Raw genomic sequence first — 20,822 nt, 5'->3', positions numbered from 1 at the left:
CATCAGCCACGATGCGCGTGCCGATTATAATCTGTTAATGTCTTCTCATTCTGAGGGGTTGGAGGCTCTGCCGTGAAGGCGAGCAGCTTCCCACCCTGAGGCGGTGCCTCCCTGAGGACTACGTCATCAAGCATGCCAACCCGTCAACTCTCCCAAACAGTAATGTGAGTGCTTGTGGAGTGGGTAGAGGGGTTGTCATGCCTGGGAAGTGTGCCAATGACCATTTCTGGCTTGGAAGCAGAGATTTAACCCAGAATCAGTTGAGCTGCATTGTCTTATGATCATCTAGTGCGCGGAAGCCGCCAGGTCTGCAATTGCACACGAAGCCCCAGGCCTACGAGGCGACAAACACGTTCCTTCGGAGTGGGCAGGTAGGAACTTGGTTGGACAGCGCATTTGTGCCCAACAGAAAGCTCGCGGTCACGTGATGCCCTTCAACCAATCCGGGAGCGTACATGTTTGGGAGGGGCTATGCACGACAGACAAATAATCCCTGGTGGGCAGTGTGGTATTGTTGTTCCTACCTGTATAATTCCTCTCATTTCTATGCCACGGACACGCTATGCCCCAACCAGAACCGTTCAGTTTTATATGCCACCGATCCATCCCGAGTCAAACCAAACTGGACTGTATCAGGAGCTCACAGATGCTGGAAAGATCTGGACAGATTCACCTCCAGTGACCTTCTTTCATGTAGCCCCCCCCTCCCTCCATATGCCCAAGCATCATCAGTTTGACCAAACAGAGTGGGCTAAATAGACGCGGATGGGACTTGAGAGGAGATGGATAAATGCGATGTCGGAGGACTTGGAGCTGAGTGGACTTTGTCAATGTGCGAAAGTGTGTGCGAGTGGGCATGCGTGCTTGCTTGCGCACGTGTACAAGTGTGTATGTGTAGTGACATCGCGGGATGTGACTGTGTAGTGCCGGCCCAAGAGAGGCACGGCGTGCGGTGTAACAACATCGCGGACATCACGAGGGTGTGGGTGTAGTACCGGCCCGAGAGGGGCTCGGTGAGCGCTGATTGATAGCGCTGGGTGGCACCACGATTGACGTGCAGTGCCGGCCCTATAGGGCAGGGTGTGGGAGTGCCGGCCGTAGGAATGAGGTTATTAGAGGCCATGGCACTCTGGTTGACCCGAGAGGACACATGACTGGTAAAGTCTACAAAGGGGCTCCAAGTGTGGGCTAGGCGTGGTCACGTGGTCGGGGTCCAGATCCTACCCGAGGATTCTGGAAGGTGGGCGTGGCCAAGGGCAGAGCCGGCCACGCCGCAGAGGATCTAAGCCAGGTCCCCAGAGGGACCGGCGTTGTTGTTCATCTTGAAGAAGCCTTCGTCTACGTTCAACGTCCTACAGAGTCTCCAACACGTGGACCTGGACCCGAGCTGTGGTCCCAGTCTGTAGTAGCTAGTTAGGTTGTAATTAGTGTAGTTAGCCTTGTTTCCCCGTGTGTTGGAGTTAAATAAATGTGTTGCCTCCAAGTCTACGTCTACGACTCAGTTGAACTCACTACATATGTTTAAGTGGATATGGGGTGGAGCGGTAGTGTAGTAGCGATTAGCGCACTGCGCTACGAACCCGGCGACCCGAGCTCGACTTCCCGCTCACGGGGCCACACCAGTGACGATTATCTGAATCGGTTCTGGGCCTCCTCTAGGTAGACTCAGCCTCAAATGAGTACCTTGGGTGTAGTGTAAACATCGGCACAAGGGAGACAAAGGCGACGGGGCGTGATGTTGGCCACCAAGCCCCTGGTGTGCCGTTCCGGCCTTTATAGATGCTCGCTAACAGCACTTGCTCCAATAGTCCGTGAAGGCTATCCGGGGGACCTTTGTCTTTTGTATAGGTGGGTATATGTGTGTGTGCACGTGTGGTGAGCGCCGGTTACGTGCGTGGGTTCTGGTGCGTGCAGATGAATGGGTTGAATTACACCGCCACCCCGAGTTACACTGCCATCCAGAGTTACACAGCCACCCACTCTGAGCTTAAACGCAAACAGCAGCAGCAGGAGCAGCAGCAACAAACATCACAAGGTCAAATGACCACGAGGCATGGGTGGGCACATTCCTGTGATCTTGCCACTTAGATGCGAGTGAGGGGCGGCGGCTCGCGCAAAGATGGCGTAAATCCGGTTGACACGAGACAGCGAGGCAGTACAGCAAGTTGGTTTCCTGACATGTGCCGGTGACTCTTCTCGTCGGTGTACAAGCTCTCTGGGTGGAGTTTCATTCGGCAAACCAAACCACCGCAACTCAATGAAGAGACCGGACATGCGTCTAATTGCAGAGCCCCCTCGATAACAAAATAAAGGCGCAGCCCTGCAATTGCTAGTTCAGGGCGCTGCTGGCAGAAGAGCCTCAGCGAGAGGAAGCTCTGGGGAGCGGCTGCTCACTCACACGTAACTGCCTGGTGTACCCACACTTTATCGCACCACGCACGACCTACTTACTACGCCAACGACTGAACGACGCTAAAGAAAAGATACTAATAGGGTTTTTCGCCGTTTTTCTGGCAACAAAACTGACACCTTTTGCAAGAAATCATGCTTACATTAACCACAATACTTGCAGTCAAATGCAAACAAAAAACAATACTCTGATAATTTATGCATTGTCTTTGAAACTGATTGGTCCACACCAAAGAAAGCTGTCTCTGGTGTGGACCAATCAGTTTCAAAGACAATGCATAAATTATCAGAGTATTGTTTTTTGTTTGCATTTGACTGCAAGTATTGTGGTTAATGTAAGCATGATTCCTTGCAAAAGGTGTCAGTTTTGTTGCCAGAAAAAAGGGAAAAACCCCTATTAGTATATTTTGGTACTGGCAAAGGAGGTCCCATGATGACGCTAAAGAAGTTCAACGTACGTACATGCAAACTGTGTGCTTGTACCCATTTCTCCTGCGATTGATAATATTTCACTTTTTTTATTTCGCCACACATCCGGATGATAAATAAAATAAAAATCATCTTTTATTTTCAGACAAACAAGCTGAAGCGGCCGTGTGGATGACGGATGGGGGCATTTCTCCTGGACCCATCAGTGGCTCATCACCGATGTCTCCTGTAGGCACGCTCGTGCGCTGGATTCTGTCTCTTAACCAGCCTGTCAAACATGACCCAGTAACCCTCTCAATTCACGCTGCAAATTGCTCTCTCTCTCTCTCCATCTCTGCCCTGCCTACAGACCAAGGTTTTTTTTTTCAGAGAGAGGGAGACAAAATAATTTCGATTTACTATTTTTTTTCTCTCTCTCTCCTCCCTTTGGACCTCCTCCTGCACCCCCCCCCCGCCCGGCCCCTTCCGTTCATACCAACAACGCGCGCAAGCAAGTACCTAACTTGGCAGCGTTTGAAACGTTTGCCAAACGGGCCGGATACTATTTTTGAAAGCTGATTAAAGTGAGAGCGGTAAGGGCCGGTGGGGACGGGTGGGTGGTGGGTGAAAATATTAATGACAGAACGTTTATTATTATTCTGTATTTTTTTCCCCCCGAACATTCTGTGCAGTGCTAATGCGACACAGACGCGCCCGGGAGTGACGGCGCACGTGCCCGTTAACCCCCCCACCCACCATACCCCCCCCACCTCCTCGTCGCTCTGACCCCCCGACCTTGTCGGCTCTCGGAAGCTAAGCAAGGAGAGGGCAGGTCAGCCTGGCGCATCGTACTTCTGATGGAAGGCCTGCCCCGGGAGATAACCAAGCGTTGCAATGCTCGAGCTCAGATGTGGTCGGTTGGCGGCAGCAGCGCAACGATGGATACTCTCGAATCCATCTGTGTGGCGACATTTCGAGTGCTGTCGACCTGGGGTGTGCGAGTTTACGCAAGCGACCGACGACCGGCCGCAAGGCCAACACGCGCAAACCGCATGAGCCAAACACGTCTGAGCGCAGGACCTCCCCCCCTTCTGGGGAGTTGACCTTGAGACTGAGTGAGGCTTAGGGGCCACGGGGGTACACACATTGAGTGTTTCACCTCTTGTGCCGTACGTATGACGGTGTTTTCTCCAAGTTCTCCACTTTCCTGCCACCTGAGGCCAAACACCAAGGCAGCAGGACCCTCGTGAAAAACAGTCTCAAGACTCGGGCATTCTTGGGTATAATAATAGGGGCACTATTATTATTCCACGGTGCTTGCGCTCAAAGAGCCCTTGTAAATCTCCACAGACGACAGTACGAAAACAAAACGGCACATGTAAAAAAAAGGACTTCTTTGCGTACTGGACTACTGATGTAACGTCTACGGACTGAGCACGTAACGCCCGGAATCTAAGCAGGAATTCGGCCTCATCACGGGAATGAAAACAGATCCACCGCGGTTATTTTTAACGACCCATTTTAATGACTCCAACGCTGGAAGAAAATGATGTGGCGTTTGCTTTTGTTGATTAGTGTCCTTGGCGGCTGAATGCCAAAGCGGTTTTGTTTAGCGTAGTTCATTGATTTTTTTTTGCGTTCTCTCTCTCTCTCGCTCTCTTCGTGGTGTTCTTGTGCCTCAAAGTAGGACACCCACTCCGTCAACGCCAGCCAGCACGGGACACCCTGACACCTCGCAGTACCGGGCATCAACGGCGTCGCGCGAACAAAGCAGCCGGACAGGGCAGGTGTCCGTTCTGTAAATGCGATTCGCGACACAAGGTATTTATCTCACAATTTAATTACGTGCGTTAAGACAACGTGGGACAATGACCGGATGGACATCGTCAAGCACGACGGATAACTTCGGCTGCCGATGGTGACGAGGTTAAATTAACTTGCGGTGGACTTTGATAACTCGCTAACTTCTCTGGATACACAATTATCATCCGTATGTAATGCTATTACACAAACATACCAATGCTGATTTATTAACTAGACGTTTAAACATATACGGCTTAAATTTAAGAGCCAGAGAAATATTTTAGCTGTGTCTGTGAAAATATCTAGGCATTAGCACACCACATTAAGTATGCCGCTCGCTACGGCTTGTGGCCACAACCGGCCTTACTCCCATCTACTAGCGACCTGGAAAATATTCAGAAAAAAATTGAGCCTGCCCTGTAACAATCCCAGAGGAAGTTAATTACACGAAACTACAACTATCTCAGCACAACGCACACTTCCTAGAAGCTGCAGAGAAATACGGAAACGCAGTCGATGACATTTTTTTTTATATCCCACCGCTTTTGCGATTGGCATCGGCAGTCAATGCATTTGCAAAGGAGCCGGTTTCTATTCAGTTGGTAGTTCAATGCCCCAAAAATACCTGGTAAACATTTGCAGAAACCAAGATTCGAGTGCTTCCACCATTGTGCTCCCACCTAGCTCTCTCCCGCCGCGGTTTCAGGTTGTGCTACCCCTAAAATAACATCTGAGAAAAGATCCACGGACTTTCTTTCACGGGAGAAGCACTTCCCCGGAAGAAGAAAACACAACGGCTGGGAGGAAAACAAATGTAGGTTGGAAACCAATCGGAGTCATGCATTCAAGTTGTCTTCAGTGACAAAGGAAGGAATCGCAGCATTGATTGCATGTCAAGATGACATCGTCATTCTTGAGCACATGCTGCACTACGGCCTGGTTTCGCACCACAACCTCAAGAGGAGACCTGAGCCGGTAGACGAAACAAAAGCAGAAACGCGATCATTCAAAGCATGCTGGCATTGCTGTTCATTGCTGCTCTCGCCTTCGAAGGCACACTCTTGCGAATATGAAATATTCGGCAGCGGTTTACCAACAGCGGGTACAGTGGATGTTCGAGGAACATCGCGGTGTCACGAGCAAAAGTGGGACCAATTGCTTTACCGGTGCCGAGGCGCAAACCCACAGTTTGGAAGAAATATCCACAACTTAAGTATAATAACGGAAACATCGTATTGTCCGTGGACACTCAAAATTGCTCCATTCACACTTCCAAAAAAAAGTAATCTCCGTTGTGCTCTCTAACCTGGTGAAATAAATATACAGTGGGACGCAAGGCAGGTTGATTCGATGCTCGTTTGGAGCAAATGAGGCTAATGGATGCGGCGCGAAGGAGAGAAGGCCCCGAGTTGAGAACGGTTTTCCAAAAATACGTAACATTCCACTCAATTTAACACGTAACATAACATCGCATCTCATAACGAGATAACCAGTTTACTTTCAAACATCACCGCATTAACATTCTGCAAGATCCGTTGAGTTTCTCGCGATTTCTTTCACTTTCCACATGGCTCCAAGGACTATAATTTTACCAAAAGCCAAATAATCGCCAAATTAAAATGTCCTGTTTGGCTCTATTGTTATTGAACTTTTCTTTTTAGGAAACATATGAACGGGTTTTTTTCTTTCCTTAATACAGCTGCAGTGGCGATAATAAAACAGCAAGGGTTTGCACCCTGCTTTAAAAACCACCCCAACCCCTTCTCTCTCGACCCCCCCCCCCCACTACATCACTCGAGTACAAAGCCATGCCAAACACAGCTGCTATTATACCTGCACACTCCTCGTGTTCACAACAACAACAAAACCCCACACACAGATCCCGTCACACGCGCGCACGCAACTCAGAGCGCACCGCGGACGCGAGCGAGCGAACGCCCCGATGCGCAGGCAAAGATCCCCCGTATAGCCTTCACCGACTTTTGGTGAAAGTGCTGTTAGCGGACACCTATGAGGTTCGGCACGGCACACGATGGGGGGGAGAGGGGGCTGCGTGGCCAAAAACACCACCCCCGGCCGCCTTTGTCTCCCCAGTGCTGACGATGTTTACTCCGCACCGCACCAAGGAACTCATTTGAGGCCGAGTCGACCTCGGCGAAGGGCAGCAGGACCGGCTCAGATAATCGTCACTGGTGTTGGTGGCGCCGTGAGTCGTGGGAGTCGAACTTGGGTGGCCAAATTGGTAGCGCAGCGCAGCTGTAACCGACCTACGCGACCGCTTTCCTCCAAACCCCCACACACCGCATCCCCAACGCAGAAATCCACACAACGCACACAACGTGCACAAGACGCGCGTGCGCGCACAAAAAGTAAGCACTGTAAGGACTCCCTGGAGATGTCGATTGGCGTGGCGGCTGCAGCGTTGGCTGCGTCAACCCGTGCACTTGCCAAACACGGCGATCGTCGACGTGCCAAGCACCCCCACCTCTCCCCACCAACCCCTTCAACCACCCCCCACCACCACCACACACCAGTACAGTGAATTCCGCCGAGCGCACAGACATCCACGGCGGAGTCTATACCGAGCGAGTGACTTTGCGGGTGGCGTCTCGACTCAAAAACGCCCGCGACATGAACCGACGCGGCACGGCCCCGCAACGTCTCTGAGTGGGGTGAAGGGGGGGGAGATTATCACCGATAGACGGGAGGGAGAATATCACCGCTAGACCGGGAGAATGTTTTCGTTGCCGCTAGCTCGCGCCGCTGACGAGGGGAGAGCGCTCGCGTGTCAAGCGTAGGTGTCGGCAGGACCGCGTCGCAGTAACAAAAAGACGAAAAAACCCGGTTGGGTGTGCGCACGCGGGGGCATATACTTGGGCGCGCTGCCGAGATCGTAATTGCCGCTGTGTGCGTTATTCAGCAACTACTGGGGGGGGGGGGCATCAAAGCAGGAGGCGCTCTTTTGAATGCACAGCGCGTGCGTGGATGGGTTGGAAGCGTGTGTGGTCTGGCGGGTGCGTGGGGGTTAGTGGGTGCGTGGGGTTGGTGGGTGCGTGGGGTTGGTGGGTGCGTGGGGGTTAGTGGGTGCGTGGGGTCAGTGGGTGCGTGGGTGTCTGTGGGTGCGTGGGGTTGGTGGGTGCGTGGGTGTCTGTGGGTGCGTGGGGTTGGTGGATGCGTGGGGGTTAGTGGGTGCGTGGGTGTCTGTGGGTGCGTGGGTGTCGGTGGGTGCGTGGGGGTCGGTGGGTGCGTGGGGGTCGGTGGGTGCGTGAGGGTTGGTGGGTACGTGGGTTTGTTGGTAGATTAATGGACTGGTGGATGTATGTGTGGACATTCATGGGGAAGCTGATGGTTGTGCAGATTATTTGGTGGAGGCATGAGTGGTTGGGTGGGTTGATCGTCATAAAGTGGGCAAGTACACGGTTATTGGTGATTCAATGGGTGTGCTGGCGCGTGTGTGGTTGGGGAGCGGTAGGTCGTGTAGGTCGTGTAATGGTTAGCGCGCTGCGCTACGAACCGAGTTTGATTCCCGCTCATGGCCAACACTAGTAACGCTTTTTCTGAATTGGTCCTGGGGCCCCCCTAGGTCGACTCAACCTCAAATGAATACCTCGTGCGATGTGTAAACATCGCCACTAGGGAGACAAAGGCGGCCGGGCGTGTTGTTGGCCACCCACCCACCCCCTCGTGTGCTGTGCCGGCCTTTATAGGTGTTCTCTAACAGCACTTGCCCCTACAACCTGTTAAGGCTTTACGGGGGGTCTTTGTCTTTGCCTTTGTTATGGTTGGGTGAGTGCAAGTGTGAGGTCAGCTTGGTGGGTGCACGGTTGAGTGTGTGGATGAGTGGGAGGGTTGACAGGTGAGCGGCTGGCATGTGTCACAGTGGGTGGCAAAACTTTCCACAGCCCTCACTCATCTCCGCTTGTCAAGTGGCAATTGTGAAGTGGCATGGCACGCTGACGTTTCTAAAGTCTCGATAGCGTCACGTATCGCACCCAGACAAACAGACAGCTTCACGCGAGCAGAGCTTTGTATCCCCAGCGACCGTAACCGACAATGAACCTGGCAACGTGGTGTTCAATTCCCGGCCACGGCCAAATTCAGTGGCGAGTGATATCTCAACGCGGCGGAATGATTAAACAGCAGCTCCCGCGACTGAATCGGCACGGGGAGGGCCCTCATCCAACAGTGGAGTGACACGGGGCTCTCTCTGAGCATGTACAGAGAACGGTACATTTAGCGCATGCGCGCCAGCGTTTGGCTCCTAACATAATTCCGTTTTGCATTAAAGTAAGCTACGCGCGGGGCTTAATTTCTCATGAAAATGTTCTGGGAACTTGCTATCCTGGACACCCCCATTCCATCCCTCAGCGCCATCTCCTTTTTCCCCAACAATAACGCTGGGAGGAGAGGGGGGCAGAGACTAGGGGGAGACGGAGAGGGGGGGGGGAATATTTATGGTTGAAATTAAAACCCTGGTTGTGCGGCATCCACCGAAACACGTGCAACGATCTGCGACTGAAGACGTGGCGATGTTCTCTCCACTCGTGCGTCTGCGTTACAGCAGTTTGCTGAACTCACCAGGGACACAGCAATGTCCGCGTGAGAGAGAGACGGAGAGAGCGAGAGTTGGGAAAGAGGATGAAAATGCCAGACCGTTACAATTTTGGCAGACTCAGGCCTTTATTAGCGACTAAGAGTAATGAGACCAAAGCCATGAATTCCCTGCAGGAATAAAATCGGAAAAAGGATAAACCCCACATTATGTCCAACTTTTAATCAGTGAAGTTTATTAAACACATGTTTTTATTACTTTAGATCCCTTTGTCAAGCCTCTGCTGGATAAGGGCATTTCCATGCCGTGTTTATGACAGGGGTTGTTTGACCATACTTCACCACGCTCATCAGTGTGGCTTGGTGAAGGGGGCTCTGAACCCAGGATCCCGTGCAGGTGGTCACTGAACAGTGAGTGATGTCAGCCGTGACCAGGAATATAACTCAGGTCTGCAGCTTCACAGCGCAGCGGGCTAACTACTGCGCCACCGCTCCCCAGTACACCATCAAAGTAAAATGACTTAAGGCTTTGTAGAGTTTGTCATTATCCACGTGATCCACCAACCCTTGCCTTTAAAAATGCAGCATCGCTGATAGTCAAAGTGTGGTTCACCGGACCTGCCCTGGTACAAGGACTTCAGAATCAGAATATTGATTAACACTGGAGGAATCCGATGAGCTATAAAGCTCTTATTAATTAAAAAGGGGGCATCCTTCTACCCAATGCCCCCCGGCCTTTCTCCGTAGCCTTGCACCTGTGGACCCCTCTGGCCGGTGAAGCTTGGTGCAGCTGCACCGCCTGCACACTCGATCGCTGCTGTGCCACCGCGCGCCAGCAAGGGGACGACAATCTCACGGCAGAGCGATGGGGATGACGTCAAGGGCGGCGAGACCCGGGGACTCGGGGCTGTGACGAGTGGGAGAATGGGGATAGTAGTGGGGGTGCTGCAGGGGTAGGTGTGCTATAGGGAATGGGGTGCTATAGAGGTGGGGCGCTGTAGGGGTTGGGGTGGGGGTGCTATAGGGGATGGGGGTGCTGTAGGGGATGGGGGTGCTGTAGGGGATGGGGGTGCTGTAGGGGTAGGGGTGCTATAGGGGATGGGGTGCTGTAGGGGTAGGGGTGCTATAGGGGATGGGGTGCTATAGGGGATGGGGTGCTGTAGGGGTAGGGGTGCTATAGGGGATGGGGGTGCTGTAGGGGTAGGGGTGCTATAGGGGTAGGGGTGCTATAGGGGTAGGGGTGCTATAGGGGATGGGGGTGCTATAGGGGATGGGGTGCTGTAGTGGCGGGGCGCTGTAGGGTTTGGGTTTCTGTAGGAGCGGGGTTGTTGTAGGGGCGGGGGTGCTGTAGGGGTGAGTGGGCGGGGAGACGGTGTCGGCTCGCGTGATAACATCACCTGGCAACACTCACGCACCCTCCCACGAGGGCAGTCTGAGCTCACTGTGTGTAACAACGTGCGCGCGCGCGTGTGTGTGTGTGTGTCTAACATCTGCGTGCGTGTGTACGTGTGCTGTGTACACATCACCGATGCGAGACAAAGCCGAAGCGAGACGTGGTTCTGGCCAAACCACTCTCCACTTGCGCCGTGCTGGACTTCGAAGTTGCTCGCCAACAGCACTTAACCCTAACAGTCTTTAAAGGTTATACGGGGATCTTTGTATCAATGTGTGCACTGAGGCTACTACATCTCTGCTCTGACATACGAACAAGCGATGCTGTGAAACGACCACACACGTGTACCGACTGCATGAGGCCCATCATCACCCTTCCCACCTACACATCACACTTCTCTGCTCTATTCAACTTAAAAAGATACGCGATGGCTTGTCACGTCAGTGACGCACAGGCACAAATGACACACACTCAAACACATTCGCCAATGAACAATAACCTATTCGGAAACAAATGCATACAAATACGTGCTCTGAAATATGATTCATGATTGAACAATGACGGCGATGATGTTGACGAATGTCAAGTGTACACTGCGTGGACACGTGGTTTAACACACGGGTAGAGGGTGGGGGGGGGCATCATTTCCACGGCCAGTGCAGATGACACGTCTCCTCTGAGCCAACATACGAATTATGTTGATGATGACTTAACGCTTTCGTGAGTGCAGGAATTCATATTCTTTGGGTCTTTCGGTAAAGTCAAACAAAATAAAAATTACAAAAAACTACGTCATCAGTCGTAGTTTTGTGTAATTATAAAGATGTTGATTATGTCAAACAAGAACAGGACAAAGACCCCCAGTGTAGCTTTCACCCACACCACGAGTCGACACCGCTTGCACACGTGGTTTAAGGCACGAAACCCGTCATTATCTGCACGGCCACTTCACAGATCACGATTGCAGGCTCTGCCGGCTGCCCTGTGGATAAACGCCCCCAAGTGAAGTTGTCTCGCCGCACATTCGTGAGCCCGCGCGAGCCTTCATCACAAAGCCGTGCCCGTCTTGAGCGATCAGTCGCAGCAGGAGTGCAATCGTCGTAAACGCATTTACATGTCACCGGTATGTTGAACTTCCTTCGCACCGCACGTAGCTAACCGTGCTAATCAGATGGTGCCGGCCAAGGACAAAACAAACTAAACACGCAAAGCAGTTTTCAAGAAATGAGTTTGTCAAACTTTGGAAAGAGGAGCGTTCCAGACGGCCCCAGAAGGGGTCTTCTGAAAGCGCCGCGCGATGGAGCACAATCGTGACACACGCGCTGTAAGAAATCATCACCGATGCAACTAAGAGAGTGGAATAATACTTTTAAAAACCCTAACCACATCACAGTAGTATCACCCCACGTTGTGCGCGTATGGGATGAGACTCACTAATTCATAATAATCAATTGAAATTGAGAAGAATTCAAATAATTTGAATCGCTGTGATTGCTATCGACTCAGCGCTCCCTGGAAGCGTATTATTAAGTAATACACGACACATATTGCAATTCTTTACAGGCGAGTCACATGCTAAGTGGCTGATTACTGATCGATTACATAATTTCATACACCCCCACCCCCGATCTCGAATCTTGATGGGGTTCAACGACGATGACATCATCCTGCACTATTTAAGACCAGACGCAGGTGGATGGCTTCACCAGTCAGGCAAATCGCCCGAAGATGCTGGATCTAATTACCAGCGAAACGTCGTACTCAAAAAGTGTAAATGTTGTGGATTCACTCTTCAACGCAGCGGTGGGCTAAAGTAGTGAACTATTTGCCTTTTGTCAACGTGACACTTTTTTTACTGATTGGCCGTGTCGGGTGGTGGAGGGTTGCGACACATTTATAAATAACGCGATCTAACCCAAAAACCTTTATTAGGAATACTACTGGCCGCGAAAGCCAACGTGTTAAATTGACACTCACTATCGTGAACCGGTTCGTACTCGAGTTCTGAGAACCGGTTTCAGTAGCTTCTGTCGGCGCCACCAGCTGTGTGCAGGAATCCGCAGCATGGAACAGAAGAATACTGGATACTACTTACAGATATAGTGTGATCGCAGGTGTGAGCAAAGTACAATGTGTGTGTTGCGTAACCAGCACTGTGCGCGCGCATGTGTATTTGCGTGTACGCGTGTACAACTGCAATGTGCGTGTGTGGGTATATGACGGTGTACGTGTGCCCGCCCTTAATAGGTGCTCGCTAACAGCACTTCCCCCTGTTAAGGCTATACGGGGGATCTTTGTCTGTGTTGTCTCGGTGCCTTATCTGGTATACTGTGCATGCATGTTTAGCGCGTGCGTAATATAATGCAAAGACAAAGATCACCCGTGTAGCCTGCACAGACTTAGGGCAAGTGCTGTTAGCGAGCACCTATGAAGATCAGCATGGCACACGAGGGGGTGGGTGGCCAGTACCACGCCGGGTCGCCTTTGTCTCCCCAGTGGCGATGTTTACACACCGCACCGGGTTACTCATTTGAGGCCGAGTCGACCTAGGGGAGGCCCGGGTCCGGTTCGGATAATCGTTACTGGTGTTGGCTGTGAGCGAGAATAGAAACCCGGGTCACCAGGTTCGTAGCACAGCGCAGCGCTAACCGCTACACCACCGCTCCCCACTACACACACACCACACCAGGTATACAGCGCACGACTCTTTGTACGTGTGTATCTGTGTGTGTATATGTGCGTATACGTGTAGGTGCGCGGTCTACGTGTGTGTACGTGCAGGAGGGATGCTCATGTGCGGTTCCGGCCTGAATAACTGCTCGCAAACAGCACTTGCCCCAGCAGTCAGCTCGGGCTATGAGGGGGATCTTTGTCTTTGCACGTGCGCGGCGTCCCACCCCGGGTTCGACTCCCTGACCCTGGCGCAACCTATAACTCTGAACAATGTCCGAGTGCAACATCTTCATCCCACACATCCCCCCTTTTCCCAAGCACTCCTCTAGGTCAACTCGGCCTTAACCAGACTACTTGACGACCTGTTGCTGTTGCGCGCGTGCCACAACCTCGGAAATGGGAAGACAAAGTCAAGTCTGTGCGTGTGGGTGAGAGAGAGCGAGCGATGAGTTCGTGTTCGCCGTGTTCACGGGGTTCGGTGGAGCGGTGAGCGCGCTTCCACGCTGCGCTACGAACCCGGCGGACCCCCGAGGTTCGATCCCCCCCCCCTCCTCCTCCCCGCCGGTGAGGATCGTTTTGAACCGATCCGAGATTCAACTCGGCCTCGAATGAGTCCCTCGGTGCGGTGTGCGGCAAACATCGCCACTCGGGGAGACGGAAGGTTGCTGGCCACCCCACTACCTCGTGTGCCACAGTGCCGGCTTTCATAGGTGCTCGCTAAGCACTTGCCCCTACAGCCTGTTACAGGCTACACGGGGGATCTTTGTCTTTGTTGTGTGTCTGTAGGTGCTACTCGCTAACAGCACTTGCCCCTACAGCCTGTTACAGGCTACACGGGGGATCTTTGTCTTTGTTGTGTGTCTGTATGTGCTACTCGCTAACAGCACTTGCCCCTACAGCCTGTTACAGGCTACACGGGGAGGATGTTTGTGTTGTGTTCACAGCACCAGAATCGTGTCTCCTCATCACCCTCACGAGGTGCTCACTCGCACAACTGGTTTGGGCAGTGCAGTAGGTCGAGCTTGCGACTTTACCGACTGTCGATCTGAATGACACGTGCTCCATGTACCGCAATGGGGCTACATGCAGTGAGTGCCACGATGTGGATATATAAACAACACAGCCACCAGCAACACTACCGACAACAACAACAACAACGCTTTGCCAACACCGTACCATGTTGTAGTGTGTATCACCTGGCACTGGATAGAGATTCGCAGCTATCGTACAATGTGCGACATAAAAACACCGTGGCCAGCTGCAACTGCAAGCAGCATCGGCAGCAACAACTCCACTCGGCAAAGTTCAGCAGCCATTCATCAACTTGCCTACGTACGCCACAGTACTTTGTAAAGGTCCTGGCACCGTGCACGGAGCTCGCCTTCAAACACGGAATCTCAACAACAACAACGGCAAACGCAACAACAACAACAGCGGCATCAGCACACGAAGAAGAGAGATGAAGCCGTGGCCCTACCTGCAGATGTCCTGGCATGTGCGGGATCTTCTCGAGCTGTCGCTCACGGAACAGCGACCAGAGGCCGATGTTGGGCGCGAACACCGCCACCAAGACGAAGAGCCCCGTGGCCTGCAGAATTCTCTTCTGTCTCCTCCTCATGGTGCTGCCGTCTCAAGTCGCTCCCTGCCTGTTCACTCTGAACTCCACTCTCTCCTCTCTCCCGCTCCAAAGAATTAAGTCGCGAATGGTGTTGCTGCTGCTGCTGCTGAAGCTGCTGCTGCTGTTGCTGCTGCTGTTGCTGCTGTTGCTTCTGCTGCTGTTGTTGAGTGAGTGATGCTCCTCGAGTCTGGACAGACCGGTTGGGGATGGGGGGAGGAGGAGGTGGGGTTTATTTGTTTGAAGATCGTGCCGACGACGTGTCTCGAAGCAGCAAAGATAAACGCGGCTGGCCAGCCCGTGCCCACGCGCCACGTTTGCACTTTTCGTGTGAAGTTCAGCGGCAAGAGCGAACGAGAGAGAGAGGGGAGGGGAGGAAGAGCGAGCGAGGGAGGGAGGGGAGGAAGAGCGACTTCCGCGACTTGAGTCCGTCACGCCCGAAGTGGCACCCACGTGAAACGCAGCCCTCCCACTCACCACCCCCCACAGATCTTATCTCATTGTCCGCTCTACTTCTTATCTACCATATGACGGGGATGAGTTAGGACGGATTCCCGATCAAATAAATGCTATCCCTCCCCCACCCCACCACCTTTCTCGTGTCTTCGGTTAATCAGTTCTTCATCGATGCCTTCGAGAAAGGTGAACTTGACACGTGGCCCTCTGCTACACCAACGCCACCTCGCCTAAGCCGCCTCTTGTGAACGCCAAGCGAGTGGGGCGAGGGAACAGCGCCAAGTTAACTTCGGACCGCCGCTTACCGACGCTACCATCGCGGCCGCCGTCATCATCATCGTCGACAGCAGCAAGCAGCTGCTAAGCAGCGGCTAAGCTGCGTTAGTAGCGACGCCAGGCTCTGGAACGGCGCTCAAAGTCACTTTGAGTCGAGAGCGAGCGAGCGAGCGAGAGGTCTTCTTCTTCTTCGCGCCGCGAGTGTCGCCCGAGACGGACGAGGGCACGGGGGAGAAGCGTTCCCCACCCGCTCGAGCTCGCCACGGGATTAATGGTGCGACGTCTAATTCAGTCGGAGTCTTTGATGATGATGATGCCGATGACGGATGGTGGTGGTGATGTGTGTGTGTGTGCTGTGTGTGTGTGCTGTGTGTGTGTGCTGTGCGCGCGCACTGTCGGAATAGTTCGCTCCGAAAACCGAGCAGGTTAGCGAGAGAGATGATGATGTGCCAAACAGAAATGGATCTGCCTGTGTCTCTCTCTCTCTCTCCCCCTTGGCTGTCTCCGCGTCTCTCTGCGTATCTCGCTCTCTCTCTCTCGTCGGGAGCGCCTCACGCCATGTTGCAGGGATCGTGCCGAAACACAGCTGCGGTTACAGCGCTTCCGTATACGCCAGCAGAGCGAGCTGGGCAGGGAGCGGGGGTGGGAGGGAGACGGACAGACCGGGAGGGTGGGAGAGCGGAAAGGGATTGGAGAGGTAGGCAGAGAGGGGGGGGTAAAGAGAGAGGGAGGGATGGAGGTATGCAGGGAGGGAGCAAGCGAGAGAGAGCGAGGGGAGGAAAAGGGACAGGGTGGGAAGGAGGGGAGAGTGAGGGTGGATAGAAGGAATGCAGTGTGGTGGGGAAGAGAGATGGAACGAGGGAGCGTGGGGATTGTGCAGCGAGGATGGGAGAGATGAGTGGGAGCGGATAGATGGAGGGATGGGGATGGACAGACGGGGGAGTTGGGGGGCTTGAGAGAGTGGGGGGGCATGAGAGAGAGTGGGGGGGCATGAGAGAGTGGGGGGGCATGAGAGAGAGAGTGGGGGGGGGCACATAAAGCAAAGCATTGAAAAAAAACGAAAGGATGAACGAAGCAAAGTGCCGACTACACCGATCATCTTCTTGTTTCCTCTGATCGTAAAAAAGAGAGAGGTGGGATGGAGAGAGGATTGGAGGTGGGATTGATGCAATGGGACAGGGGCTGCGAGTGGCAAGTCGCTTCAACATGTTCAACGCGAAGATGGCGAATCGTGGAGAGGACATCAAACTCTGTGTGCGCGTATCTCGCGCTCCGTTCACCCCGCTGACCTGAGTTCGATCCCTCCCCGGACACGGCTAACATCAATGGCAAGTGGTGCCACAACTTCTCCTGGGTCTTGCTTTGCTCGGCTCGACGTCAAACGAGAAGCTGGTGCGGTGGGCGAACATCAGCATCGGGGAGACAAACGTGGTCGGGGAGAATATTCGCCGCACCGCCAACAGGAACACGGTCCAGGCCTTGATACTTGGTAACCGCGTGCGAACTTGCAGCACGGCGGATCTGTATGGCGACACGGAGTGATACAAGCGAATGTGTCAGTTGTTCATTCAAAACAGCGTTGAACATCGTGGTGTAAACTCCACATTCATATGACGGGGGGGAGCGAATGAATGAGTATTATAAAACACTATTTTGACGTCCCACAAAGTGGTGCTCGTTTTATCGCCCCCCCCCCCCTCGAAGGGGTGAGGGGGCTTGGTCGTCATCCCTCTCGTGCCCCAACTCCACCCAGACACCCAGACAAGGATGAGAAGTCGCGCGTCGCTCACTGCGAGTCACGTGCGGTGACCACAGCGCCACCCGGCCGTGAGTTTGTGTGTGTGTCTTTGTGTGTGTGTGAGTTTGTGTGTGTGTGTGAGTTTGTGTGTGTGTGTGTCTTTGTGTGTGAGAGTTTGTGTGTGTGTCTTTGTGTGTGTGTGAGTTTGTGTGTGTGTGAGAGTTTGTGTGTGTGTCTTTGTGTGTGTGTCTTTGTGTGTGTGAGTTTGTGTGTGTTTTTGTGTGTGAGAGTTTGTGTGTGTCTTTGTGTGTGTGTCTTTGTGTGTGTGAGTTTGTGTGTGTGTGTGAGTTTGTGTGTGTGTGAGTTTGTGTGTGTGTGAGTTTGTGTGTGTGAGAGTTTGTGTGTGTGTCTTTGTGTGAGTGTTTGTGTGTGTGAGAGTTTGTGTGTGTGTCTTTGTGTGTGTCTTTGTGTGTGTGAGAGTTTGTGTGTGTGAGAGTTTGTGTGTGTGTCTTTGTGTGAGAGTTTGTGTGTGTGAGAGTTTGTGTGTGTGTCTTTGTGTGTGTGAGAGTTTGTGTGTGTGTCTTTGTGTGAGAGTTTGTGTGTGTGAGAGTTTGTGTGTGAGAGGGTTTGTGTGTGTGTTTTTGTGTGAGAATTTGTGTGTGTGAGAGTTTGTGTGTGTGTCTTTGTGTGTGAGTTTGTGTGTGTGTCTTTGTGTGTGAGTTTGTGTGTTTGTATGTATGTGTGAGAGTTTGTGTGTGTGTCTTTGTGTGTGTGAGTTTGTGTGTGTGTCTTTGTGTGTGAGAGTTTGTGTGTGTTTGTCTTTGTGTGAGAGTTTGTGTGTGTGAGAGTTTGTGTGTGTGTCTTTGTGTGAGAGTTTGTGTTTGTATTTGTGTTTGTCTTTGTGTGTGAGTTTGTGTTTGTCTTTGTGTGTGAGAGTTTGTGTGAGTTTCAGAGTTTGTGCGAGTGGCATTGTGTAAGGGTGTGTGAGTGTGTGTGACCTTGTGTGAGTTTGTACGAGGGTTTGTGAGTGTGATGGTGTGAGTGTGATGGTGTGAGTGAGTGTGATGGTGTGAGTGTGATGGTGTGAGTGAGTGTGATGGTGTGAGTGTGATGGAGTGAGTGTGATGGTGTGAGTGAGTGTGATGTGTGAGTGTGATGGTGTGAGTGAGTGTGATGTGTGAGTGTGATGGAGTGAGTGTGATGGTGTGAGTGAGCGTGATGGTGTGAGTGTGATGTGTGAGTGTGATGGTGTGAGTGAGTGTGATGGTGTGAGTGAGCGTGATGGTGTGAGTGAGTGTGATGGTGTGAGTGAGTGTGATGTGTGAGTGTGATGGTGTGAGTGAGTGTGATGTGTGAGTGTGATGGTGTGAGTGAGTGTGATGGTGTGAGTGAGCGTGATGGTGTGAGTGAGTGTGATGGTGTGAGTGAGTGTGATGTGTGATGGTGTGAGTGAGTGTGATGTGTGAGTGTGATTGTGTGAGTGAGTGTGATGGTGTGAGTGTGATGGTGTGACTGTGATGGTGTGAGTGAGTGTGATGGTGTGACTGTGATGGTGTGAGTGTGATGGTGTGAGTGTGATGGTGTGAGTGTGATGGTGTGACTGTGATGGTGTGAGTGAGTGTGATGGTGTGAGTGTGATGGTGTGAGTGAGTGTGATGGTGTGAGTGATGGAGTGAGTGTGATGGAGTGAGTGTGATGGAGTGAGTGTGATGGTGTGAGTGTGATGGTGTGAGTGTGATGGAGTGAGTGTGATGGAGTGAGTGTGATGGTGTGAGTGAGTGTGATGGTGTGAGTGTGATGGAGTGAGTGTGATGGTGTGAGTGAGTGTGATGTGTGAGTGTGATGGTGTGAGTGTGATGGAGTGAGTGTGATGGTGTGAGTGAGCGTGATGGTGTGAGTGTGATGTGTGAGTGTGATGGTGTGAGTGAGTGTGATGGTGTGAGTGAGCGTGATGGTGTGAGTGAGTGTGACGGTGTGAGTGAGTGTGATGGTGTGAGTGAGTGTGATGTGTGAGTGTGATGGTGTGAGTGAGCGTGATGGTGTGAGTGAGTGTGATGGTGTGAGTGAGTGTGATGTGTGAGTGTGATGGTGTGAGTGAGTGTGATGTGTGAGTGAGTGTGATGGTGTGAGTGTGATGGAGTGAGTGTGATGGTGTGAGTGAGTGTGATGGTGTGAGTGTGATGGTGTGAGTGTGATGGTGTGACTGTGATGGTGTGAGTGTGATGGTGTGAGTGTGATGGTGTGACTGTGATGGTGTGAGTGTGATGGTGTGAGTGTGATGGTGTGAGTGAGTGTGATGGTGTGAGTGAGTGAGTGTGATGGAGTGAGTGTGATGGTGTGAGTGAGCGTGAATTTAATTGTGGGGAGCGGTAGTGCAGCGGTAATTGCACCGCGCTACGAACCCGGCGACCCGAGTTCGATTCCCACTCACGGCCAACACCGGCGACGATTAAACCGATAGTGGGCTTCCCCTGGTTCGACTCAGCCTCAAATGAGCACCTGGAGCGATTTACAGTAAACATCGCGACTTGGGAAGATATACAAAGGCGAATCCACGAGATGTGCTGGCCCAGCCAACCACCACCTCGTGCGCCGGCTTTGACAATGAAATGGAAAATTATCGGCGTCATTCTCATGCCACCGGAGTGAGGCCGAAACGCGTCCTTGCTTTACCCCGGCAGCCTTGATTGTGAACACCGACAAACTCTTCCTTGATGGCCAAACTTCGTCTTCTCTCCCAGCGTCCCTTCCCCCACGTGCTCTCTCCTCGTTTATATCCCTCGAGCCCCCCTCTTTCTGGAAGGTTTCTCTCACCCTCCTCATTACCCTCAGCCAATCCTTCTCCAGCCGGTTGTCAACCATTCTCGTCCCACCGACACTGCACCCCTCGTTTCCCCAACTTTTGCGCTCTCAATTTCCCTCCCAATCATTGCAACGCTCAAAATCCTCTGTGATGTCCCTCTGCACCAATCAGAGGCTTGGCACGCTTCGTAGCAGCCCGTCGTTCGCGCGTCGTGTCACGCAAAGTGGTCCGTTGCTTTTGGGTTCTTCGCACAACGAGCGTCGCTCTTCTCGGCGGCGGAGTGGGTAGTGGAAGTGCTGCCCCCTGCTGGGCGGATCCCAGGAGGGTAGCGCCGTGGTGTCCAATTCCACGGACCGTTCTCGAACGCGGAGGGTTGAGTGTTCGTCTCCTGACAAAGGCGCGAGCACAGTCTTATTAACAATGGGGGGGGGCGGGGGGGAGGACAATGGACACACATGATAAGAATGAGACGTAGTGAGGCTCTCCTGCAACGCGTCTTCCGTATTACGGGGACATGGCCCAGCGAGCGGGTAACGCGTTAGCCGCTTGCTGCAGAGGTTCGCGGTGCGTGCCCAGCAGGCGGCCCCGGTTAATACCACGGGTGTCAAACTAATTATCAGACACGACACATCACACGCTGCCTGCTCTTCTGTGGCCGTTAAGGATCCAGGGGCGTCACTCGAAGAGCAAAATATCA

The 20,822-nt window shown here is 52.7% G+C and overlaps 2 protein-coding genes across 2 annotated transcripts in view; one reads left to right on the top strand and one right to left on the bottom strand.

Moving 5' to 3' along the window:
* The window catches only part of GALNTL6 (polypeptide N-acetylgalactosaminyltransferase like 6), a 253,908-nt gene extending 237,722 nt beyond the window's left edge, over positions 1–16,186 (bottom strand). The window contains exon 1 of the mRNA XM_078602886.1: positions 14,715–16,186. Coding sequence (XP_078459012.1) covers positions 14,715–14,855 — 141 coding nt within the window. The 5' untranslated portion in view covers positions 14,856–16,186. The remainder of the gene's footprint in view (positions 1–14,714) is intronic.
* The window catches only part of PIR (pirin), a 490,330-nt gene that overhangs the window by 140,479 nt on the left and 329,029 nt on the right, over positions 1–20,822 (top strand). The gene's annotated exons all lie outside the window — the stretch shown is intronic.

Source organism: Lampetra planeri, chromosome 19 (genome assembly GCF_965212315.1).
Source record: "Lampetra planeri chromosome 19, kcLamPlan1.2.h2, whole genome shotgun sequence".
NCBI lineage: Eukaryota > Metazoa > Chordata > Hyperoartia > Petromyzontiformes > Petromyzontidae > Lampetra > Lampetra planeri.
The sequence above is the reverse complement of the archived record's forward strand: the minus strand, read 5'-3'. Positions and strand labels throughout refer to the sequence as shown.